The sequence below is a fragment of the Mirounga angustirostris genome, unplaced genomic scaffold, assembly GCF_029215605.1.
Source record: "Mirounga angustirostris isolate CCGP_5_RB_7025 unplaced genomic scaffold, mMirAng1.0.hap1 SCAF_12, whole genome shotgun sequence".
NCBI classification, from domain to species: domain Eukaryota; kingdom Metazoa; phylum Chordata; class Mammalia; order Carnivora; family Phocidae; genus Mirounga; species Mirounga angustirostris.
This window is the reverse complement of record NW_026991720.1, coordinates 56,468,094-56,495,229: the sequence shown is the minus strand read 5'-3', so window position 1 is coordinate 56,495,229 and position 27,136 is coordinate 56,468,094. Positions and strand designations below refer to the sequence as shown.

The following is a 27,136-nucleotide window of genomic DNA, read 5'->3' as shown; positions in this document are numbered from 1 at the left end:
ATATTAGAATCTAAGGGAAAAAGACAGCAATGACTACTGAAGGTGGGAAATCCATCCCAGGGTCTTTTGCACTAAAATGTTGCCTTCAGCTCTGAATTCTGGAATCATGTATGGGTTTTGCATTTTTTCTCAATCTTCTCCATCCACTGCTAAAATCTGGGACTTCTGTGTCCTAGGGAAGGGTTTCCCAAGACTCAGGATGTCTTTCAAAGCTTTAAAAAAAGGTTAACTTCAAAAGAATAACAAACTCATAGTTGATTTCTTACTGGAAATAATGAAAGCCAGAAAACAATGAAATACTATCTTTAAAATGCTGAAAGAAACTGACTTCAGTAACTATTAATTTTTATTTTTCCAGTATTAACTATAATCCATTCTACTGGACTATAGACAATAGAGCTAACTCTATAACCTACTTTAAAAATTAACACAGAAAGACTTAGATATATACACTAAAACTGTGTTTTTAAACAGCAGAAACTCCTGAATGTGTGCAGGGAGAAATATGAACCACAATATTCAGAGCAAAAGTATAACAGAAAAGAAAGGGAAACAAACCAAACTGCTCATAAATATTATTGAAGGTAAATAAACTCTTGACTTCAGTAAAAATGAACTACACTTACATAAATCAACATGTATAAAATTCAATATAATAATGAGGGGAATAAAAGCAAGGCATTCAGTATCATTCCATTTATATAAAGGTTAAAAACAAAGCTAAGCAAGATATTGCTTTAGAACATACATGTATAGTAAAATGGTATGGGAAAGTAAGTGAATAATTACAGAAAACTGGCTTCATCAGGGAGTAAGGAAACAGGCAAACAAGACAGGTGAAGACAGGTGAAGAATATAATAAGGATCTTCAAAAGCACAGTAGATGTTCTATTTCTTCAGCTAGATGGGATATACAAATGTGTCTGTTATACTACTATTCTTTAAAATATGCACTCTTTAACAGAATGATATATTTCATTTGGCAAAAATATAAGCAAATGGACTAATAAGCAGTTTTCAAATAAAATTCACACTTAAAATTCAAATACAGGGGCGCCTGGGTGGCTCAGTCGGTTAAGTGTCTGCCTACGGCTCAGGGTCATGATCCCAGGGTCCTGGGATTGAGTCCCGCATTGGGATCCCTGCTCAGCTGGGAGTCTGCTTCTCCCTCTCCTCCCCGCTCATGCTCTCTCTCTCTCGCTATCTCTCTCAAATAAATAAAAATAAAATCTTATTTAAAAAAATTTCAAATACAATTTTTGTGCTAGGACATATAAATTAAAAGGTATTATAGCATAACCATTACAAATACTGGAGTGTGAGGAATCTTGAGGATTGTTGTGTCCATATTCATGAGAGATATTGGTCTGTAGTCTCCTGAATGATGTCTCTGTCTGGCTTTCGTATCAGAATGACAGTTTGGCAATCTGTGTCTTTCAAGGTATTTGCCCATATCATCTAAGTTGTCTAATTTCTTGTGATAAAGTTGTTTATAGTATTTGCTTATAGTCTTTTTGATTTCCATAGGGTTGGTGATGATGCCTCCTCTTTCATTCATGATTTTGGTATCTGTGACTTTCTTTTCTTTCTTGGCCAAGTTGGCTAAAGGTTTGTCAATTTTATTTTTCTTTTAAAGAATCAACTTTTGGTTTTATTGATTTTCATTACTGTTCTTTTGTTTTCCATTTCACGGATTTCCATTCTGATCTTTACTGCTTCCTTCCTTCAGTTTACCTTGAATTTATTTTGCTATTCCTTTTCTAGTTTAAGGTGAAAATGTGAATTGTCATTTTGAGATCTTTCTTCTTTCTAACTAGGCATTTGAAGTGACATATTTCTCTCTAAGCACTGCTGTAATTGCATCCCATAAATTTTGATACACTGTGTTCTTATTTTCATTCAATTCAAAATACCTTCTAATTTCTTTTTGATTTCTTTTTGACCCAGAGACTATTTAGAAATGTGTTAATTTTTAAAAACTTATAATTTCTCAGAACTCCTTCTGTTAATTACTAATTAATTCTACTATGATAAAAGGACATACTTTTGTATGATTTCATTATTTTTAAATTCAGAGTTGTTTATGGCCTAGCAAAGGGTCTATCTAACCTAGACAACGTTCCATGTAAGCTGTGTATTCTGCTGTTGTTAAGGGAAAATAATGTGTATTCTGCTGTTGTTAAGGGAAGTATTCTATAGATGTGTAGGTTTAATTGGTTTATAGTGTTCTTTAATTCTTGAGTATCTTTGGTCATTTTCTGTCTAATTGTTCTATCAGTTATTGAGTGAGTATTGAAGTCTTCAATACCCACTTATTGTTGAATTGTCTATTTCTCTCTCCAATTCAGTCAGGTTTTGTCCTATGTATATGGAGGTTTTGCTGTTGTGCTTATAATTGTTTTAACAGTTATAAATCAAGGATCAATTGACCCTTTTATCATTATAAAATGTTCCTCTTTTCTCTAGTAATAATTTTTGTTTTAAAATCTATTGTCTAACATTAGTATAGCCACTCCAACTCTGTTTTGGTTACTGTATGCATGGTTTACCTTTTTCCATTCTTTTATTTTCAATCTTTTGTGTCCTTAAATCTAGAGTGTGTGTGACCTTGAATCTTGACTTTGTCACTAGTATTTGCATGACCTTGGCAAAGTTAACTCAATTTTCTAAACATGAGTTTCTTTACCTATAAAATAAGGATAATAATATACAAAAAGATTGTTATCAAGGTTAAATGAGATAATGCTTGCAAGTAGTTGTGCCTAGTATGAGTAATGAATATTTATAAGTATTATAAAAATTATTACTAATGATACTACCAAAGAAGATAAGAAAACAGTAATCAAAATAGAGCCTCACCTTTTCTGATAAATACTGTTCATATATTCCAACAGCAGCTGCTCTTAAAAGACCTTTGGTTTGGTTGGTTTGATGTTTTCCATCTTTCTGACGACTTAATAAAACTTCCAGTTGCTGTTGGGCTGTAACTCGGTATCCTTCCACTGTCATCCAGAAGAAGAGATGTGCTTGACCTCCAGTTTGCTGCATGTAATCTACCAAACAAAATCCATTAACAACATAGATATTAATGGCACACATTTTTGGGTGCATGTAGCCATATGACAAGTTAAAAAGGATTAAAGTTTCAAATACTTAAGACTCTACATTTTCAAACTGTTAAGCAAATGCCTGAGATGAAGAATGCTTACATCACAAATTGGTTAGGTTAAAAAGACCAGTTATGTGAAAAACACAAATGGATGTATTTTTTTTTAAATCTCATTTTTCACGATAAAATTTCTAGGAGATAAAACTGCTACAGAAGGCTTCATCAAAAATAAACTACTTTAGTAACATTCGGCTTCTGTTCTTAATAAAGATTATGAAAATTATAATATTAATGTTCCTACAAATATTAAAAGTAAGGATTGGAATCTTCAACAAGCCATATATTTATGTTTTTGGTCATGAAAATGAAGAATCAAGGAAGGTTACTGAAAATGTTCTCCAGATAAAAAGCAATTTTGATGTATAGTTGACCCCTGAACAATGCAGAGGTTAGGTTAGGGGCATTGACTCACCACGCAGTCAAAAATCCATGCATAACTCCTGACTCCCAAAACCATAACTACTAATAGTCTACTGCTGACTGGAAGCCTTACCAATTATATAAACAGTTAATTAACACATAGAACATTTTGTATGTACTATATTCTTAAAGTAAGCTAGAGAAAAAAATGTTAAGAGAATCATAAGGAAAATATGTCTGTATTACTATACTGTATTTATCGAATAAAATCCATGTATAAATAAGTGAATCTGCACAGCTCAAATCCATGTTGTTCAAGGGTCAACTATAATATTAACAAAATTAGTAAATATTTATATATATTAAAATGATATAAAAATAAAGTCCTTCTATTCATGCACAAAATGATACAAATAAGTTATAAACAATGTGTGTTGCTGATAAAGTACTCTTTCTCAAATAATTTAAATTCATAGACTCTGCTAGAATTTAAATAAGCAATATTTAACAAATGCACATTTAAGTTATAATAAGCATTTCTTTCCTTCTAAACAAAATATATCTCTACCTCTATGATTCCAAAAGGAATACTTCAGAGAATGGAGAGTGGAGGAAAAACATATTTGGCATGCTTAATATATTTAAAATTTAATTATATTTATAATTATTAAAAATTTTGAGGGCTATATTATTTTCATAAAATGGATTTACCCACCCATAAAAAACTGTAGTGCAACATTGTCTACAAGAATGCTGTCCAAGGGGACTGTGCAAAGTTTCCCAAAGTTTGCTGCCAGTTTCACAGTATTTATTTCCTACAGAGAAAAATAAAGGTAGGTTAATACTTCATCTACTCACTCATTAGGTTAAAGATCTCTACATAGATATAAAAATATTAAGCATTTTCTCGTTCATGTGGGTTCCCAACAGTCCCAGCCTAGAGAATTTCCTAGTTAAGAGTTGCTTAGTAAATATGCATTAAAAGTATTATGATAAGCATTCACTTCTTTCATTACAAAATAATTCTGAATTACTAGAATTTCAAGTATTCTCTATCTCTACATATTCCAAATGAAAATGAACATTTTAGAAGGTAAAGGGGATGTTTGGAATGCTTACAATGTCCAAGAATAAATAAAGCCCAACATTTTCAAGTACAGACTGAAATTTATCCACTGAGAGAACAGGAAATATCTCGAAAGAGTAATTTTTCTTCTAACAGAATAAAAACTCTACCATCTTTTATAGAAAATGTGTTTCTTCTCAGACTACCTAAACAGTAAATTATATTTAGTTTTCAAAGTAATAGAGCAAGGTAACTACCTATACATGAAAAAAATTAAAAAATAAAACATGGGTTCAAAATTTAGAGTCTAGGGATGCTGGGTGGCTCAGTTAAACATCTGCCTTCAGCTCAAGTCATAATCCCAGGGTCCTGGGATGGAGTCCCGTGTCGGGCTCCTTGCTCAGTGGGGGGCCTGCTTCTCCCTCTCCCTCTACCTGCTGCTCCCCCTGCTTGTGCTCTCTCTCTCACTTTCTCTCTCTGACAAATAAATAAATTAAAATCTTCAAAAAAAATTTATAGAGAATCTACATGTCAAGCACTGTGCTATGTATATTATATACATTATTCTCCACAACCATCCTATTGGATAAATATCACCCCACTTAAGAGATAAGAAAGCTGAAATCAGAAAGGCTGCCTATGATCACAGAGCTGCCAAGAACGACTCAGTGTTTTTAAAGCCTGCAGCCTCTTCCATAAAACCCTTATGTTCCTGTGTCACCAGTTCCTCTGTATTCCTAAATCCGTATTTCACAATCCTCTATTTAAAAAAGAAAGATCAGAGGTGCCTGGGTGGCTCAGTCATTAAGCATCTGCCTTCAGCTCAGGTCATGATCCCAGGGTCCTGAGACTGAGTCCTGTGTCGGGCTCCTTGCTCAGTGGAGGGCCTGCTTCTCCCTCTGCCTCTGCTCCTTCCACCCTCGCTCATGCACTCTCTCCCCCTTGCTCTGCTCTCTCTCTCTCTCAAATAAATTAATAAAATCTTTAAAAAAATAAAGAAAAGAAAGATCAGGTTTTTCTGAAAGACAGGCTGCCTTAATTAGGGGCAGATCCTAAATTAGATGTAGGTAGTACATAAAGGAGAAGGAAAAGAACTTGAGAAAAGGGGAAAACTTCCTCTCTAATAAGTATTTCCCTTCATATAAATACTGTATAATAACAGATAACTGGCTTAAAATGTCTGGCATAAAGCAACCTGGTGCCAGCACATGTTTTCTCCTAAGTCTTCTTTCTTCAAACTTATCACCTCTTTCTCTTTCCCAGAAGCAGCTCCACATATATGAAATGCAGAAGAGTATTCATTATAACTTTATTTGTAATAAAAAAGATAAAGGGCCTTCTAAGATTTCAAGATGAGTAGTACGGTTATAAAACTTCATCTCTGTGAAAATTCTGACTTTCCTTCCCAAGAAAAAACACTGTATGAGCTGAGCTACTAAAAAGGTAAAGCTTGATACTCAAAAGAATTGACGGGCTTCAAAACAAGATATCTAAATTTTAAAGGGATTTGCTATCAAAAGGTGTTTGAACATTGGGGTGCCTTGGTGGCTCAGTTGGTTGTGTGTCCAATTCTTGATTTCGGCTCAGGACTTTTTCTCAGGGTCCTGGAAGCAAGCCTTGCATTGGGCTCCACACTCAGTGGGGAGTCTGCGTGAGGATTCTCTCTCTCCCCCTCTCTCTCTCTGCCCCTCCCCTGCTCCCACACATGAACGTGAGCGCGCGCGCTCTCTCTCAAGATAAATAAATAAATCTTTTTAAAAAAAGGTATCTGGACAAATACATTTTAAATAATGATGCTGAAAGACCACTAATTCTGAGGCCTAGACAAGGTAAACTAATGAAACAATAAGCATAAATAAAACCGTTTCGTTCTATACTGAATGTGCATGGGTATATAATTTTAAAATACAGTTAACTGAAACAAAGATATACATACATGTACACTCAGGTATATGACAGATGTGGGCCTCAAGTAATGTGAGTTATAATGAATCCAGCAACTAAACTCAAGATTTATAAAAATAAGTCTTCTATTCCTTAAGAAATTTAAATACATTGTAAAACTACAAGCCCAGAGAGTCACAACAAATTTCCAAAATAGAAAACCAGCCAAAAGAAAAAAGAAAAAAAAATTGACTACACTAAAAACTAAGGTAGTAAAAAAAGCTCTTTTCTGTTTGTAAGGCTCAAATCTCTGCTTTTTTGAGGTAAAACCCCTCCAAACAGCTACTTATAATCACTGTTTCTAATTCATCTCTTCCCATTTTCTCCTGGACCAGCTCCAATAAGGGTTTCTCTCCACTACTCCAAAATGCTATTATCAGATCACCAATATTCCCCTGGTGGCAAATCTAATGGTCAATTCTAAGTCTTCATCTTACTCAACTTATTAATAGCCTTTGACATACCTGATCTCTTACTTCTTTAAAAACTTTCTATAGTTGGCTTCTGGAATATCACACTCCCAGGTTTTCCTTCAATTTCACCAGCCACTTACTCTGTTTCTTTAGCTAGATCTTCCACCTTGTCTTAAACTCTAGTAACTATACTGCCTCTGGACTAGGTCCTTGGTTATATTCTTACTTACATTCACTCTCTTAGGTAACTTCATCCAGTCTCTTTACTTTAAATAAACATCTAATAATCCATCACCGACCTTCCCTTTGAACTACAGAGTTTACAAGCTACTGGGTCTATTTGATTGTCAAACAGGGATCTCAAACTAAAACATCCAAAATTTGATTCTCTCTTTCAAACCTCCTCTTTCCTGTATTATCCATTTTAGTAAACAGCAACACGATTCATGTAGTTGCTGAGGCCAAAAATTCTAGGAATCCTCAAATCCTTTTTTGTCCTTTCTCACTCCATATTTAATCTATTAGCAAATCTGTTAGTACTATATCCAATCTCTAATTACTTCTCACAACCTCTGCAGACATCTTACTGGACTAAAGCCAACAGTCTCCTAAATGATCTTTCAGTCTCCATTCTTGTCCCCCGCTGCAACTCCACCACAATCTAAACATCACAAAAGAGCCCAAGTAATTATTTTAACTAATAAGTCAGATCATGTCACTTGCCAGCACAAATCTCCAATGGATTCCCATCACAATTAGAATTTTTTAAAAAATCTTACTATGGTAGATAAAACCATATATGATCTAACCTAATCCCCAAGGTTCCTCTCCAATTTCATTCCTACTATCATCCCCTCTCATTTATTCCATACCAGCCATGCTGACCTACTCTAACTCACCAAACATCTTCCTATCTCAGGGCTTTTGCATATGCTTTCACCTCTGCCTGAAAGATTCTTAAAAAAAAAAAAAAAATTTCTCAGGACTCTCTCATTATTCTATCAGATTTCTCTAAGCTCAAATGTAACCAAATCACTCAGCATCCATCTAAAACATTCTATCCCTCTACTTTGCTTTACTTGTTATTTTTTATATTTACTTGTTTTTAACACTTTTAACATTTTATATTAATTTATTTACTGGTTTATTTTTGATTCTGCAACTAAAACATAAGTTTTATGAAGAGAGAGCTTTTGTCTATTAGGTCCATCTAAAATGGTGCCCAGTGTATAAAACTACATAAATGTTAAATTTTGAATAAAAAATGAAAAGTAAATCAATAAATAAAATCTTTAATTACTGTGGCATTTTACAGGAAGTGTTTTAATCTCTTTGGCTTTAACAAATACTTATTAATACCATAATGTATTAGAGAAATTTTTCCTACAAGTCCTTTTGTGGAGGGCTGCACTGGTTAATATTCCACTTCTTGTCATTTGCTAGAGATATTAGTGAATATAAAGTATTTATAACTAAACATTAATCTGAAAGTACTTTACTTACTTTGCCTGACTGCAATCGCTGTATTCTTGAGTCACATACTTTCTTTACAAATAATAAGCTATTTATTTGATTCTTGATAGTGTTGATATCTAAATACAAACAAATTGATTGTGAGCTAGTGGTAATGTTATTTATGGAATACTTTAAACATGTATGTATTGTAATTTAACATAATAACCACGAACAGAGCAAACAATAAAAGAAATAATCTGAAATTTTATAGTGAAATTATTTAATTAAAATTAAACCATGCCTATTATTTTTACTTTAGAGATAATTACAATATTAATAGCCTCACATTCAGAAAATTATAATGCTTTTATTCTAAGCACATGTTAACATAATAAGATTTAGATTTAGATAAGGTGAAAATAATAGCATAAAATGACATTTAGGTAAATTAAAGTTCTGTGTAAAGATATAGTAATAATTAAAGAAGTACAACATTTCTATACTTAAATGAATTACTTACCATCACCAACTGTATCTAGAGATCGAAGATACTGTAATTCTTCTGCTGCTTTATCTCTGACCGCTTCTAGCTCTCCAATATTGTCACTCAATTTAATAATGTTCATAAAGGCCTCATAGTTGCAATTAGAATCACGGATCTGAAAACAAAGTTTAAAAAACAGGTGGGAGAGGGACTCAGTAAGGAAAAAAAGAACCTTCAGTGCCTAGCACGTGCGAAGTAGGCACAATCTTACAGTAAGTGTTTATGCCAATGCTTTTAAGAAAACAAAATGAAAATCTCTGCACTCATGGTCCCAAAGAAAGGTAGAGGAGTAGACGACGAGATTAGTGGCAATGGAAGGCCAATCTGGTAGGGTACAGTACATGAGGGAGCTTTCACTCTGAGTGGAATGAAAAGTTACTGGAGGGTTTTAAACAGAAGAGTGGCATTCTCTGACCTAAATTGAACAGAATCAATGTGATCACATAAATAACTTTGTTATTTTGTTTTTTTTCCCCCAGCCATGTGCTGTTTAAGAACAGGAATGGGAGTTGACAGTTGAGTTGAATTTAACCAGAGTGTGGTTTCACCAAACAGATAAAGTGAGAGACAAAAAGTACTCGAGGATATTATAAAGTGACTAACCACTCTGACTGCCAACAATACTTAAGTAAAACAGTAAGGGAAGCTACGAAAAGGCAGCAGACTTGGGATACTGTCCATTCTCTATAAGGAGTTGAAGACCTGGGAACTGCAGAAGTCCAGGACTAGGGAAAAACTAGCTAATACGCACATGAAAAGATACTCAATATCATTAGTTATCAGGCATATTCAAGTTAACCACAACAAAACAGCAATGACAAATGTTCATCAGAATGTGGAGAGATGAAAACTCTCAAATGGTGCTAGGGAAGTGCAAAATTAGAATACAACTTTATAAGACTACTCAGCAATTTCTTTCACTTTATGTAAATTTTACTTCAATGATTAAAAAAATGGTAGGTTTTTAAAGACATGATTTTTCTAAGAATACATTAAGAAACAAACAACTGTCCATTTATCTGCTCTAGTTGAAGGTAACAATATGAGTTAAGAAATAAGACTTATCCTTAATTAGTTGCTATTTAAAAAAATTACACACAGAGATGAATAATGCAAATCCATCCATACTATTTTTAGAAATGATTTAAAATTTAAAACTACTCTTGGGTAACACTAATATTTTATAGAGAGAAGATATGTTACTACTAGACTGCACTAAACTTTTCTGTCCAAATAGAAATGAACTATATGGTTAGATACCATTAATATAACTGAACTAAGAATAAGAACTCAGCTCATTTTAATACTTATAATACCAATGTATACAAGGTTTCCCACATGAATAATGTCAAAAGACTGTAAACCAGACAACAAAGTAGGCTAAAGATCCTTTATTGATAAACTCTGTTCTTCTAAATATATTTTCTGATATTGTACTGAAACATGAAATAGGGATCAACTCCTGTTCATTAAATAGCAAAAAGACCGAAGCATCATACACAATAGTAGTATTAATCCAACTCTGGGGAGAACAAGTAAAGATTTGGTGGTTGAATTCCTTTTAGAGCATGTGTTAAATTCCAACCCCCCCAAATGTTTACACCATATATTTAATTATATAGTTAATACAAGTTCAGCAAAAGAAAAATTGAAAGCTAAAGAAAAAATATATAGGAAAAAAATAATTCCTAATCCCAGGAGTGAGAGATAACCATAACATTCTGGTGAACAAGCATCCTTTTCTGTACCACCAGTAAGATTATACAGTATTGTATCCTGATTAAGGTTAGTATAAAACATCCATTTTATTGTGTTATAAAAAAATCTCCTAATACCATTTACCCTTAAAAAAAAACTATTTACTCTTATTTCATTACTGAAATGTTTTTAAATTTTACCTGCTTTCCTATTTCTTAAAAAATTACTTTTTTATTATATAACCAATACTCCCTATAAAGTGAAATATATAAAGAGAGGAAAATTAAAACATTCAGAATTCTTTCTATTAAGATTTCAAACAGTATATACACTATCAGAATTATATAGTCATTAATAAAACTATAATTACTTATATATTTATTTTTAAAAAGCATTATCTACACACACATCACCTTTAGTTATCCTTTTCACATAAAAAATATAAACATCTTGGGCACGTGGGTGGCTCAGTCAGTTAAGCTTCTGCCTTTGGCTCAGGTCATGATCCCGGGGTCCTGGGATCAAGTCCTGCATCGGGCTCCCCGCTCGGCGGGAAGTCTGCTACTCCCTCTGCCCACCCCCCACTCCCCGCCACTCAGGATCTCTCTCTCTCCACTCTCTCTCTTAAATAAATAAATAAAATCTTTAAAAATATATATGTAAACATCTTTTCATATTCAAGATACACTACCATCATTCTTTTTAATGGCTTCATGTACTTACTCTATTGTATCAATATGCCATAACTTATTAAACAAATCCTCCATGTAGAACACTTAAATTGCTTTCAATTTTTTAGTTTTAAAAGCAATGTTGGCATTAATGTCCTTAAATATACATTGTTTCAAACTTACTTATTATCACTTTAGAATAAATTTCATGAGTAGAACTCCTAACTAAAGGATATGCATTCTTAAAAATTTTAATTAGGCAGATATGCATGTTTTTAAAGCTTTGGAAGAGCCCAACAGGACGCTAAAAAAACTGACAAAGGAAAAGAAGAATCAAGTTGTGTGACCTCCATAAAAGGCTCTAGGAACACAAAGCTAACAAAACCATTTCTGCCTGTAGGTAACCCACAATCTGGTGGGAAAGACAAAAATTGCTCCAACAACAACAATAAAACAATGTCAAGGTTGATAATGGCTACTAGAAACAAAGAACAATAAAGTAATTCTTTCCTAAGAAAGCTAGACTGAGTTAACAGAAGACAACTGTGGAGAAGAAATTCTATTTCAAGAAAATGAATCAAAGATCTAGAGATATGTATCAAAGAATTCCCAGCAATAGCCCATTTACAACTCTTTCTTGACTATGAGTTTACTGAGGAAAAGCATATATAATCACACACGAAAATAATTAGACCTAGTAAACTTACTAATCACTAACCCTTTGATATGTCTGACGGATGAGAAAACTATGATTTATAGAAAACTAGCTACTTACACACACACTAAGCAACTTACAGAAACAAATCTAGAACACACATCCTCCCATTCTCACTCCAGTATTCCTTTCACCATACTTTCCTCCACTATAAGGTATAAAAATGTAAAGTACATGCTATTTAAGTAGTTCAGACCACAAGCTGTGTTTAAAACCAAACAGCAACAGCAACTTTTTAAAATACTCATCCTAAACACTCAGGCAGTAAAATCTTTTTTTTTTTTTTTAATTTAAATAAGTAGTAACAACACCAAAATTGTAACAGGATTATCAACAAAATTCTTAAAAAGAATTTGGCTAGTGCATTCAACATATTAGCAAACAGAAGTACTAGAAATATAAAGATTACCTTTAAACATATTTTTACCTAATTTCTTTAATAAATTATTGCTTGATCATCCTGATCTCCAATTACTCTTTCTAAATTTTAAAAAACTGTTTTAAAAACAGAGTTGTAATTTTAGAACGTACGTACCATCCATATGATATATTGATTAATATAATCAGGATCACTGAGTTGATTTATTAATGGAAGAAGAATTCCTCGTGCAAGGATTTCCTGGACAAAAATTGTAAAAAACAAATTTAACCTAATATACTTCTTAAATCACTAGCATAATGTAAATAACACAACGCTGTTACTTAAGAAAGGTATGATACACATAATACTTGATAACCAACACAATATTATAAAAAGATTAACTAATACATCTCAGTTAAAATAAATGAGATGAAGCTACCTATACCAACCTGGATATATCTCCACAATGGCACCTAGAGTTGAGTGGAAAAAAGTAAAAGGGTATCTCTAGTATGTTAGCATTTATGTCAATTTTTAAAGGGCAAAACATGGCACCATACAGATGTATGAATTCCTACATCTATATTAAAAGTATAAAAACAAAGAACAAAAGGAAAAGATACCAATTTTACAATAGTAGTTACCTTCAAGGGAAGAACAGAGCAACTACAGTAAAACATTAACACTGGTTAAATTTGGGTAGTTGGTACATAAATGTCTACTGTATTATTCTCTATTCTTGTCTGTGTTTGAAATTTTTCCTAATAGAAAATAAAATATGTTAATTATTCATCTTTCTCTAGAATAGATCCTCCCATTCTTTATAGTTGTTTATGCTCCTACCTACTAAAATCCTGCTCTTCCTCCAAGGACTGACTACAGAATGAAATCTCCAATCAAATAAACTTTGATCATTTCAGCTGAATACTCTTTTACTTACATGTTTAAAATACACTCATGCCCTGAATTTATGGCATTTGTCACTTATCCTTCTCCATGTAATTGTGTCTCTTCCACTTCTCTAGAACGCTACCACTATCTAGGAACGTTCTGCATACAAATGACATTTGTCAAGTGATCTATTGATTTATCGATCTTCAAAAATATTTACTCAAGGTCATATCCTTAAACATGGCAGGCATTTCATAAATATTAAAGGAATGGAAATAAAGAATTTAGTGCTGATTCTATTAATACCATGTTTTCACCCATTACTAATCTTCATTCTTTTATGCATGCTGATACCTGAATCTATGAAACACCATTTCTTAAGAAAACTGGAAGGCTAAATAACTCAAAGTTTAACAGGATGTTTCACTTTTCTAATTAAAGGACCAGTTTATTTATTCCTTTTATCAAGATCTCTAATTTATATGGTCCATTTTCTGGTATACTTAGCTCATAAAAGGTAGGCTTCACTTTATTTTCCTTTAGAGAGATATTTTATATAAACTCTACTTTTGTAAGCTGTGTAAGTCTCTGAAAACTATTACCCAATGATGAATTAACATTTCCAAAAGGCACTCATGAAGGTTCCAGTAACTTTTTTTTTGTATTATAATTATTTTCTTGTCTTCACATCTTTTAAGTAATCTCTACACCCGATGTGGGGCTCAACCTCACGACCCCAAGATCAAGAGAAGCATGTTCTAACAACTGAGTCAGCCAGTATCTCTTATTTATTTTTTTTTACTAATTAATTGATTTTTAAGTAATCCTTAAGTCAAATGTGCGACGGTTCTGATAACTTTTAGAAGTATCTTTCGAGACATCTTACATTCTAAAATTAGGAGGAATTATTCTTTCAAGATGACTTTTAGCCTCCAACATCTTAAAAAATTATATTATTTACATAATTCTTTCCTTCAAATTATCTCTGGCCACATATGCTCAAATTTTAAAATGTGCTTTGTAAGGAGAAAATTCATAAACAAAACTATGTTTCTTGAAAGTTTCTTTGCAAAGTAAAAAAAACATGTGAATAAACTTAGTGCTTATTAGTCAATGCAATTAGTCAGTCTGTCTTAGAAAATTACTTTTATCTTCTAATTTGCCTCATGAAAGGGTTTGGTTAGTTAAGATGTAATCATATGACTCAACAATTCCTATACAGGTTCTAGTGAGAGCTCTAAATATTCCAAAATAAGTAGCCATTTCCATATAATTTCTACTTTAAGACAAGCACCTGCTGTCAAATATGAAGGCTTAAAAGCTACAAAGTCATCGAGGCCATGAATCTTTAAATAAAACATGGTAATGGACAGAAAGCAGAGACGATTAAATAGCAATTACTACAGTCAAATACTACGATTTGTACAATCCATATAAAGGATCCATATAAAGGAAAGAAGTAAAAACTCTTTTTTTTTTTTTTAAAGATTTTATTTATTTATTTGACATAGAGAGACACAGCGAGAGAGGGAACACAAGCAGGGGGAGTGGGAGAGGGAGAAGCAGGCCTCCTGCCGAGCAGGGAGCCCGATGCGGGGCTCGATCCCAGGACCCTGGGACCATGACCTGAACCAAAGGCAGGCGCTTAACGACTGAGCCACCCAGACGCCCCAAGAAGGAAAAACTCTTTAATCTGTTATTTAATCTGAACAAAAACATCTTTTGGGAAAACTTGAATTACCAACAAAAGAAAACTGATAAAGAATTATCAAGTTAAGAGAGAAAAACCTGAGTTGCTGAATGCAGGATACTTAAGTATACACAATTAGATTCAACCATAAAGATACGAAATACTGGTCTACAATCCACATCAAAACATATTTGCTCTTTAAATAACCCTACTTGTGGGGGTGCCTGGGTGGCTCAGTCGTTAAGGATCTGCCTTCGGCTCAGGTCATGATACCAGGGTCCTGGGATCGAGCCCCACATCGGTCTCCCTGCTCAGCGGGAAGCCTGCTTCTCCCTCTCCCACTCCCCCTTCTTGTGCTCCCTCTCTTGCTGTGTCTCTCTGTCAAAATCTTTTGAAATAAAAATAAATAAATAAATAACCAACCCTACTTGCTTTCAACAATAACCTCATGTAACAAGGCAGGTCATCAGTCACGTCTCGTAAGAGTCAACTACATCTCCAGGAGCTGCAGTAGCATGTGCACCTTCAGCAAGAAGGGCAAATAGGTTTCCTCTCATTAAAACTAATTCTCTGATTGGATATGTGCTATGTGCCAGGCACCGTGACAACCATGAAGTAGATAATAATGATACAGATATGGCCTGTGTCCTAATGGGCCTTAGAGTACTACTGTGGGGAAAAAAGGCATCAAGTAAGTAAACACAACAACCAAATTATAATACTGAAATACGGTAAATGCTTTGAAGGAAAATAACTGTGTACTTGGCTACAGCAATAGGGAATTATGAGGGGACTTGACTGGGTGGTCAGGGGCGGCATGTCTGAGGAAGTGGGATATGAGGGGTGAATACAATTTAGCCAAGAGAATAAGAGGAATCATTTTGACCAGAAAAAGAGGAGCATGAGATGGCCCTACGTTGACGAAGACAGCATCACTGGAATACAGTGACGGCATGGCACAAAGGCCAGAGAGGTAAACAAAGCCACATCATGTATGGCCTTGTAAACCTCTGGAAGAACTCGAGATGGGAAATATTTGCTGGATGGTCACAGCATTTACTAGGATGGAGAGGAGATTAAAAGGCAAGACAGGACATGGAAACAAGAGTAAGATTTCCATTTTGAACATTTAAAGTTTAAAAGGGCTGTGCGTCAATCAAATGGCGATTTCAGTGGGCAGCTGGTCAGAGGCACGTGGAGCTCAGAAGGAAAGTCTGTACTAAAGATATAAATTTGAAAGTCACTAGCACCTGGATGGTATTTAAAGACACAGGAATGGGTGAGCAAGAAGAGGGCCCAGGCCTAAAGAACTTGTATATTTAAAAGTTAAATACAAGAGGAGTTAAAACATGTAAAAATGACTACAAAGGAGACCAAAGGAGGAGAAAAATCAGGACAGCAATGACATGGAACCCAAGTAAAGACAAAATTTCAAGAGGGAAAAGTTTGCCAGCCATGTGAAAGCTGCTGAGACACTGCCCAGCAGTGGCTGTCTAGTGTACCAGGTAGACAAAGATTCTGCTGCCAAACAAATACTCAACAGGAACGAGTACTGTAACTGATTAGCAGTGTCTTCCTTCAGTGCTAGATGTGAATCTAGTGATAGACATGTCAGGTATTTAGTGCCCTTGATAATGGCTAGCCCAAATAATTGTTATTAACAATACATCGTCTATCAGACATTTCCCATTAAAACCAAGCATTTACTACTCAATTCACGGCACCACTACCCTACTAGAGAAGTACACTGAACTCGAGTTAGGTAGGTACTAAGAAATTGTGTGAAATTGCTTTTTAACAACATAAAAGCATAAAAGCACACCTCAGGAATTGGTATCTATTTTGCTGGATGGTAGACAAAAAGATCCTAAGCTTTCACTTTCATATAAATTAGAAACTCTGATCTTACCCATTCAACCAGCATAAGGGTTGTAGCTAGCTAGCTAGCATTTCTCAATCATAACCAGCAATCAAAACAAAAATGTTATTCCTTTACATCTGTATACAGAATTTTATTCCTATATTTATATAGGGGGAATAAAAAATCCAAGACTATTGTTCTTATCCCACTTACTCATTTTCTAATTATAAGAAGCAGAATCTTAGCTGCCTAGTTTTTTTAAAGTTTCTATCCAGAAGTGTTATTTTAATTAGCCTAACTCTAGTAAGTTTATCGGTAAAGCTGTATTAAAATTTAAAACATATTTTTGTTATAACCCAAAAATCCCCATACCTAACTCTAAGTCAGGCAGTTCTCAAAGTTTGTAAAGGGATCTCTGGGTGATGGAAGGAGACAAGCGCACAGTGATATTTTCAGAAAGGACCATGATGGCGTGATGATAGAAATCAACTAATGGAATGTGTGCTTGTGTATTCTTGTGTTTCAAAATTTCTTAGTTTTAACTTATAATACAGTAAATGTTGATAAATACAGCCCATGTAAACAAAAGCTCTTTGAGGTCCTCAATAATTTTTAAGAATTTAACAGGGTCCTGAAACCAAATATTTTGAGAATTACCACGCTAAATTTCTTTATAGCCATTTATCTGATATGAGTTTAAGCTTACCCTGACAAAGTATCGCATGATCTTGTTCTGGAAATCTCCAGGAGGTAGCAATAAATATAATAAGACCTCACACAAATCCCTTAGGAATCCTAGAAATGAAAAAGGTAGCTATAATAACATTAGAAAATATCAAATCTCCACTGATTGTAAAGGCAGAAATAAGTAGTTTCCCAATTATAGCAGCTTATTATTTTAATAATTAATTAGTACAAATCAGTATTGGTTAAATTTTTTCATTATTCTCCAAACAGTAACGATTCATTAATCAAACTAGTATTTTTTTTATTCTGCTCAGCTTTACCTTGTTTTTGAATCACTGAGAAACTTCTATTATCAAAATGTTTTCCCCCTAAACAGTTGTGGTTGTACCACGTATTCTACACTTCTACTACACATTATCTTAGCATACTTAAAAGTTATTTGCATATTTTAAAATATACCTGTAATTCTTCTTTCAAGAAAGAACCTCCACTATCTTGGTAGGTAGTAACAAAAGAAAAAGAGCATGCTCTTCTATTTTACTACTTCCTCGATTTACATGAAAAGTACTGCACATCACTATAACTATTTCTTATACTTAGCTATTATTTCATGCCAGTGCTAATGAAACGGCAATTAAAAATTGAATTGCAGTGTAAATATAAAAAGGAAAGAAGAAAAAAGGGGGGAAAGAAGAGCACAATTTAAAAATTGAAGAAAACAATTTCCACAACTAGAACTACTCTGTAGTTCATATGCTGACACTTCCTGGGAATAGAATTATATAGCTGATCCTGTTAATCAAAAAATGTGCTAAGTAGCAAAGACTCTTTCTGAGAGGCTGCAAAACTAGGAAAAGACAACCTCCTCAGCTAAAGCTTATCCGGTCTAACCTCTCACAAAGAAAAGACAAGTCCATTCGACTCGATAAACTATATTTGAAATCACTACACTCATTCTCTTAGAAAATATTTTAGGGTAACAGGTATGGAGAAGATAAATTACTGTAGACCATAAAAAGTAAATTTACAATTATAAATTGTTTGTGCCTGCTGTATTTTAAAAGAAGAGAAGTAATCTTTAATAACCACCTTTAAATGTTAAAGACAACCTTTAAAAAAGAGAAAAGAATCTGGAAACTACTTTTAAGAGTTAAAAAATAAGATGAATAGTGACACTGTCTATACTATGCTACCTATCCTGTAGGAATAATTTCACCCTTTACCCTTATTTTGTTCCCTGGCTCTGCTAACTTGTCTCTAACCAATCTGAACAGTTACTGTTCTCCAAAGAGTTAAACTGAGAAGAAAACCTTCTTCATCTTTGGGAGAAGTGCACACTAGATCACGGCAAACGTCCTTCTCCATTTCAACTTCAACTTCAAAGAAGGTATCCACAAGATCTTCTGCTGTACCTGCAGAAAGAAAAGAATAAGATGTACAGAATGATAAAGAAAGACAGATTTTAAAGTCCTAATTTTCAAAGGGAATAAAGGTATTACCTTTCGCTTGATCATCTCTCTCTGTTATCTTCTGTTGAGCTTTTCTGAATACTCGTAGGTGTGTGCCAAAATCATCTACAATACGTGTAGTAAAATAAGGCTGCCAGTCTATTTCTTTTGACCTTATAAAAAACACATTAGATAAAAGCATTATATAAATGCTTTTTTAATCAAAAAGTATAAATTCATTTTAATGACTAATAAACATGATTATCACAGAGACTGAATTTATTTACACTGAGATTTTGTTTACTTAATTTCAATTACATCTTAGTCCTCCCTTTCACAAGACCCAAGGTATATCAAATCTAGTTGACGAAGTCTTTGAACAATATTATTTGAAGTATTTTATGTGCCAAAGCTTTAAAATACTAAGTACTTAAAATATAATGAAAAAAATGTTTTTCCAGTTAAATCTAAAATGAGTCTGACACCAGGTATATCATATATTTCTCACCGAGACAGAAGAATACATTAGGGATTCGAAATGTTTTTGTTTGCTTTTAAAAGAGCATTTGAGACATTTCTTGGTTCCTTCTGCACCCTTTCTGAATTCTCTACATTCTTCTCTTTAGTTGTTCAGCCCAAGTTCTGAACCAAATACCTTTGGTATAAGTCTAAATGGTTTCTGTTTGCAGATATTTGCACTTAAAAACTTGACCATTTGAAATAATTATAGTCACACAGAAATGGCTTAAAGAATGATACAAAATACCACAGTACCCATGAAAAAGGTGATTACTAATTTTATTAAGTTACCTATTACTCTATCTTAAAAGTAACAAACCTCAAGAAACACTGCTACTTTAGTACATCAGTGAAACAGTAACAAAACAGATAAGTCAAAAACAGTTTACACCTCTCCTCGGATTGATATTTTTAAGTAAGTATTTTTTTCAGTGCGATTTTCCTTAAATTAGCACTCAAATTAATTTACCTTTTTAGGAACATACCAAATAGATAAAAGAATCTATTCATAAAGATGCTGGGCAACAGAGGAGCAAAGAAAAAGTATACTATACTTCACTATGTTATTTACCCAAACATACATAATAAAGAAGCTAGTGAAGAAATTAACTTGATTATTGTAGCATTTTCAGAGAAAACTTAAAGGTGTTGATGGCATTAAGGAATGTAACAGATGCCTGTTTTGTTTTTTTTTTTAAAGATTTTATTTATTTGACAGAGTGAGAGATAGCGAGAGCAGGAACACAAGCAGGGGGAGTGGGAGAGGGAGTAGCAGGCCTCCCGCCAAGCAGGGAGCCTGATGTGGGGCTCGATCCCAGGACCCTGGGATCATGACCTGAGCTGAAGGCAGACACTTAACGACTGAGCCACCCAGGCGCCCCAGATGCTTGTTTTCAAATAAAAACAGAAGCTATTAACACTCATATTTTTTCAAATGCACACTATAATTTTGTTACATATGTGGGAAGAAAGAGTAAATTACTAAGTACATCAACACAAAAGAAATTAACCTTAAAAAAGTAAACTGCACTCAGGGATCTGAAAAGGGATTAACATTACTTAAAATACTACAAGAGCCATAGTATATAAGCATATACTAACTTTGGTGACAATACTCAGCTTCAACATAAAACCGAAAATAAAAACTTAAACCTAGCAGTCTCTAGAGTCTCCCTTTTATTTATTTAAAAAAAAAAAAAAAACCCACAATCTGTATAAGCATCTTTCAAAAGTCTTTACATAAATTATTTGTAAAAAATCATCCACATCTAAAAATTTTATAACAGAATTCAGTTGGTATAGGCCAATACTCATTTTATCCATAAAATGGTCATTCTAACAAATTTAGAAGAAAGCTGAATACATCTTTCAAATTATATCTGTTTTGTTTCAGGGCAAAATGCTATTTATGTAAGTTATTGAAATTCTCAAACAAAATAAAATTTACTAATTTTAGAAGGCATTTTAAACCCATCTCAACTCATTACAGAGGATAACATTGACAATAAGTGAAAATAAACAAGCAATGCAAATACATAAAATTTATTTTCAATTTAAAATAGGGATTTCTTTGGGGTGCCTGGGTGGTTCAGTCGTTAAGTGTCTGCCTTCGGCTCAGGTCATGATCTCAGGGTCCTGGGATGGAGCCCCGCATCGGGCTCCCTGCTTGGTGGGAGGCCTCCTTCTCCCTCTCCCACTCCGCCTGCTTGTGTTCCTTCTCTCACTGTATCTCTCTCTGTCAAATAAATAAATAAAATCTTTTTAAAAAAATAAAATAAAATAGGGATTTCTACTTTCAATATACAAGTATGTTGAGGGTGGAGAAAACCAGGAACAGCATTCTATATTTCTACCTAAGATCATTATTTTCCCTTTGCTCAACTCAAAGGAACTTTTCTAGGTTAGGAAGAAAAGAACAACAGTAGTAAATCGCTTCCCTTTGTAAATTAGGAAAACATCTACTAACAATTTCTAGTAGTATTTGTCTTAACAAAATTTGAAAATATTCTGATGACAGTGAAGTACTCCCTAAAATTAGAATGTACTGATAAATATGTAATAAATGGAACATGAATAGAAAAATCAATTAAAAAGTCATTCAATTTATATAATAGCCACATTTTCTTCAATTGATCCACATGTAGCTTTCTATTAGAGCTCTTAGTATCAATTATTCTTAAATTATGCCTATAGGCAAGGCTCTTATTTTTTTTAAAGATTTATTTGAGAGAGAGAGAGAGAGAGAGAGAGAGAGAGAGCACACACGCTAGCATGACAGTGGGGGGAGGGGAAGAGGAAGAGGAAGAATCCCAACCAGCCTCCACATCGAGCACGGAGCTAAAGGCAGGGCTCGATCTCATGACCCTGAGATCATGATCTGAGCCGAAATTAAGAGTTGGATGGTCAACCAACTGAACCATCCAGGTACCCTTATAGTCAAGGCTCTTTTTCACTTTGTTTAAAGTATTCCTCCACTTGATTTCTATTCTAATAAAAACACCCGGATTATTACAATAAATGCTATTACCTACACTTTCATTTTATTACTAAGCTTTCCTTTCCTGAACTTAAAGATAGGAGAGCATTATTTCCTATATGACCAAGAGAATAAGTAATATATTCAACCCTACCTTGAAAATCTAAAATTCATAGCAGGCCCCTGAAGCTTATGTATCTTGACAGAATGGTTGCAAGAAATACGGAAGTTAATTAGGAATGCAAGCAAGTAATAAAGTTTTATTAAAGTACAAAAGCAGAAAGCAAACCAGTGTACCTCTCAACATATATTTGCATGCCTTTATCTCCATCCCTAATGCCAGCATTCTATTCCTGGCCTTTTATTTTAAATGGTCTCCCACATCCACCTTTGTCTCCCCTCCATTCTGTTTTCCATAGAGCAGCCAGAGCGGTCTTTTTAAAATTTTGCATGTTTTATCACAATAAAAAAGATGGTAAAATGTAAAAAACAAAAAAATACAAATACAAATATGACAGTACAAAATACGAGATTCAAAACCAGTTCAATACCTCCCCCATCAATCTCCGGGTTAAGCATGAATACTTTCTTGAAGATCTCGCATGCCCAGGAGGACCAGGCTTACTTCCTCATCACCATCAGTTCCACCTTCCTCCTTCCCTTCTGTTCTGCTGACTCACATGCTTTCTTTCTATTTCTCAAATATCCCCCTTCATATCTCAGAGCCTCTGGACAGGCTAATCCCTCTGCCAAGTTTGCTCACCCCTGCCCACTCTCCACACATTTCCCTTCTCTCCCCCACATTGGCTTGACAATTCCCACTTACTTTAGAGTTCATCTAAAATATCTATTCTACATGGCAGCCTTCAATACCCCTCGCCCCCCTCTCTCTCTGCCATATTCCTTCAGACGAGGTATGGATCTCATAGCACCAAATTTTTCATGTTTTATAGCACTTACAACCTACAGTTAAATAATTCAACTGGTAGAGATAAATACAACTGCTGAGATAAAAATCTCAGGAAGCCAGAGACTTCATCTGTTTTATTCCATGCTCATTTTATTCACAGTGGTATCTCCCATGGCTAAATAATGTATTGAACATTGGAAACACTCAATACATAGTGATTTACTGATTCCTCTCTCAGGGTCAAAAACACTCTTAATAGGTCCCTGGAGAAAGGCAACATGAGGTGCATAGGACAGTCTCTTTACTCCTTAAAGTTCTGAAACAGAACATAAAGTGAGGAGCTCCTTTTGCCTCTCTAAATCTCTAAGCTATTTAATGCTAATACCAAAAAAAAAAATGCAGTGAATATCCCAAATATGTGGGCTGGCAATGAGATTTATATAAATTGCTTCACTGGTTCCATCTTTGCTAAGCAGTGTGCAGCTCAGCATCAGTAATGCAAAAAACACACCCAAATCAATTAAGGATTTCTGTAAAAGAACACTAGATTGGCATATACGCCCTTAATTCAAGTAAAAGATTCACCATTTCATTTGTTGTGAAATTCAGCAAATCACATCACTTCCCAGGGTTTGTTTTCTCTAAAGACACTTAGAGCTTTAAGAGTCCCTGATTATATTACCTGAATACCCAACCAAGCATGTGCAACACACACACACACACACACACACACAGTACGTAGGAAACTGGTAAGTAAATCAAAATATTTGACAAAAGAGGGAGTCATGAATATATTTCATTTTAACTAAAATCATACAAATCTTTCAACATAAGACCTTGCATCACTTGCCAAGTGATATTAATGTGGCTTTTGTCTTTAATAAAATATTACAACACTGCAACAGTTATGGTGTCCAGTTTCTTTTAAATGGCATGACAACTAAAGACATTTGTGAACAAATCTGAATGCAGTCCTTCAAGACTTTTCCACCAATATTTCGTTAGTTGTCTTCTGCACACCTGAATCAACTGCAATCTATCAACTAGCTTGAGTAAAATTCCAAAGCAAATGCCTTAGTTTTTACAGAAACTACCTTGCCATTCTCATACTTCTTCCAACTATGTAGGAATAAATTAAGTGATGATTATAATAAAAAGTGTAACTGGGATACATGGGTTCAGAAACAAATACAACTTTCTTTTTTTTTTTTTTTAACATAACTGATTATCTTTCTCCTCTAAATCACACATGTTAAGATCACACCAGGGACCAAGTACATCAGATTTTCTGGGGACAGGACCCAGGCATAGAAGTGGACAGAAGTACTAGAGAGTGGTCTCTTCGCCTAGCTTTAATACTAAGGGTATGAGTCAGTACACCTTCGAAAGGGAATGGAGAATACTGGATAACTAAAGTAAGTTAAGAGAACTGCTACTACAGTAGTCCAGAACTGGGACCATGCCAAAAATAACTTAAAATTTTGTTTGACGATAACCACACACAAAAGTAAGTAGAGGTTGATTAAGTGATATGTTGTAATTTAAAAGGATTAAATAAGGCAGCTACACTTAAAACAAATCTTAATGAATTTAACTGTAACAGGAGAAAGAAAGGAATGAGCAAAAGAAGGGAATGAGCATGGTATATGCAAGGGTCACCATGTAGTGGTAGACTTGCTTGACTAGAGAAGTGGGTAGCTGTTTGGCAGTAAAGGTAATCTTCACATTCTTGGCAGAATACTTTCCTGGAAAAGGTTTTTTATATCAAAATGATAAAGGTAAAAACTGATTTTCCCACAGAAACAATCTTATAATAAATGTTATGTTCCTGATGCCACACTATTTTTTCTCAGAAATGACTCCTAAGACCTTATTTGAAAACAGTAAGAATGGCACTGTATACTGCATAGTGTGTATGAGTTTAAAGTATATTTTTTAAGGCTTTTTAAAGATATATTAATCAATAAAGGAAATATAATAACCAATCACATAAATTTATAATAATATATATTAATCTCCTATATATAAGTTCTTTTATCCTCTATGTAAAAAAAAAAATATGCATTTTTGAAAAAAAAAAAAACTTTACTATAGTAAAATTCCTAGTTTTTCTGGATAGATTTCAACAAGCAAGGATCTTTGAGAAGATTTTGGAAAAGTTTTACTCCAGTAGAGGGCTATTGATCAACGGATCCACAGACATTTTTTGCTGAAAGCAGGTGGTGTTCTAAAGAAGAATTCCTTCTTCCCTGAGCCATTGAATCAGGAAGTAACTTCCCCCTCATAATTCCCTATTAGAAAGGAAATACTCTTTATAATACATAAACCTTTACTTGTTTCCATCGTTTAGGAGCCCTTGAGGGAATACTTTGTCACAGTGCCAAAAGCTTCAGCCTGAAATTGAATTTGAGCAGATTTTTAAGGCACAGAATTGTAAACTTGCTTCTAAATCCTTTAAAAGAAGTACACTTCTTCCAATCTCAATTTACTCATAAATACGTTACCATAACCACCTCTCTCGAACACCTTTGTTTCCCTTTTAAAATTATTTTAAAAATCAAATTATAAGGATAAGTATAAAAGAATGCAACATTTTTTTCACAGCATTCCTGAACTTACATGAAATTTATTATTACTCTCTACCATAATCCTCAAATATATATAGAAAATTCCTCTTTTATAAGAGCTAAATTAGCAACCACACAAAGAAACAAGTCTCACTGCTTGATGGTTACAAACCTGTCTGCTCCCTTCACTGGCTGCACCTCTTCCCAGTTGCGGCGCGGGGCCAAACGTGCACATCTCTTTTCTAGTTGCACTTTCAGTGACTTCCAGACGATAGCTTAAAATCAACCACGGTGGGAATATTTACACTTCAGAAAACTTACAGCAGACTTCTAAAACTACAAATTTATTGTTTTCCTCATTCTATAAAGAATAGCAGTCATCGGGATAATCAAATAAAAATTTTTAAGTTTTCACTGATAGACTTAACCATCAAAAAAAGATTAGTCTACTAAGTGTCTTTTATGTCTGAAATGAAGCATTCTTTCTGACCACATAGAAATATAAGAGGTATAAAAACTTTATTATCATCTTATTCTAAGACCTCCTACTAGTAAAGTAACAGACTAGAAAAGTACTTTAATTTCTAAGTAAGTTAAATCTAATTAGCAACATTAGACATTATAAGAAATAACTCCTCAAATGGTATTCAAAATGTAAGGTATGACGGAGTATATGAGGGCATGTTTTGAGGACAAGGTATGACTGGAAAAATAAAAACAAACTGAGACTAGTACCAACCTCACCAGGGAGTTAACACTCAAGGGATCTGAAATAATTACAAGTCCCTATCATTGTAGTGCCAGGCTTCAATTACTTATTCTAGATTATATAGCTAGTGAGATCAAGGCTTTGTTTAAAAAAATAAATCAAGGTACTTAATTTTCAATTCACTGTTTTCTTTACCTTAATAAGAACACAAAACTTCCTGACTCTTAAAGTTACAAACAAATTGGAAGAAATGGGAGAAAAATTTTAGATATGCAGTTTTATATAACCATATTAAAGGAAATGGTATTTAGTGAACTGTAACACTACATAAGAAGTCCAGTTCTATATCCTGTGTCCCAATGCTTCAAAAAGAGGTTAAATATCCAGATGTTCTAAAGGATGTGGCTCTCATACAATGAAGAACTTAAAGAAACACATATAGAGCACATTCACCTATTTTAGAGATTAAGTATAAGGAACACAGAGCACGAAGCCTTAAACAAGCTACAGGAAAGGAAAAAAAAATAAATAACCTGGGGCTAAGTGTGCATCCTCTTAGGTATAATGTTAAGTATTAAAAAATTAAAGTAATGCTGCTAACTATTTTAATAAACAAGATTTCTAGTAAAATGTACCTGACAAATGAAACATTCCTAGACTCAATAATAAAATATATTAAAATTCTGTGGGGAAAAAAGGTAACATGTAAGTCATAAACAGGAACTCAATCAACAAGAATTTATTGACTATTATTCCACTATTTCATCATGTACAAAACACTCTATTAAGCATTATTTTCCAGGATCACCTTCCAAAGACATACAGGGATGGTGGCTGCCTATACAAAACAGGTCATCTGTAGTCGAAAAAAAATGATTCTTAAATTTACATGTTCCTAAGAACGTAAAAAACAGAGAAACAGGAAAATTCAGTTTAAAATAAGCCATCTTAGAGATCTTTATTGCTCATTACCAAATGTTTC

General features: G+C 33.8%; 1 protein-coding gene across 11 annotated transcripts in view; it reads right to left on the bottom strand.

Annotated features, from left to right (window-relative positions):
- SNX13 (sorting nexin 13) overlaps window positions 1-27,136 on the bottom strand; it is a 157,293-nt gene that overhangs the window by 74,669 nt on the left and 55,488 nt on the right. For 10 of the 11 annotated variants that reach the window (XM_064575191.1, XM_064575186.1, XM_064575188.1 and 7 more), the window contains exons 6-13: window positions 19,025-19,146; window positions 18,836-18,937; window positions 17,545-17,633; window positions 12,571-12,654; window positions 8,928-9,066; window positions 8,456-8,544; window positions 4,245-4,344; window positions 2,860-3,053 (exon numbers count right to left, since the gene is read on the bottom strand). In XM_064575191.1, the coding sequence (XP_064431261.1) occupies window positions 2,860-3,053; window positions 4,245-4,344; window positions 8,456-8,544; window positions 8,928-9,066; window positions 12,571-12,654; window positions 17,545-17,633; window positions 18,836-18,937; window positions 19,025-19,146 (919 nt within the window). Of the gene's footprint in view, window positions 1-2,859; window positions 3,054-4,244; window positions 4,345-8,455; window positions 8,545-8,927; window positions 9,067-12,570; window positions 12,655-17,544; window positions 17,634-18,835; window positions 18,938-19,024; window positions 19,147-25,617; window positions 25,721-27,136 lie in introns of all 11 variants that reach the window. The other variant, XM_064575193.1, reaches the window with a different exon arrangement.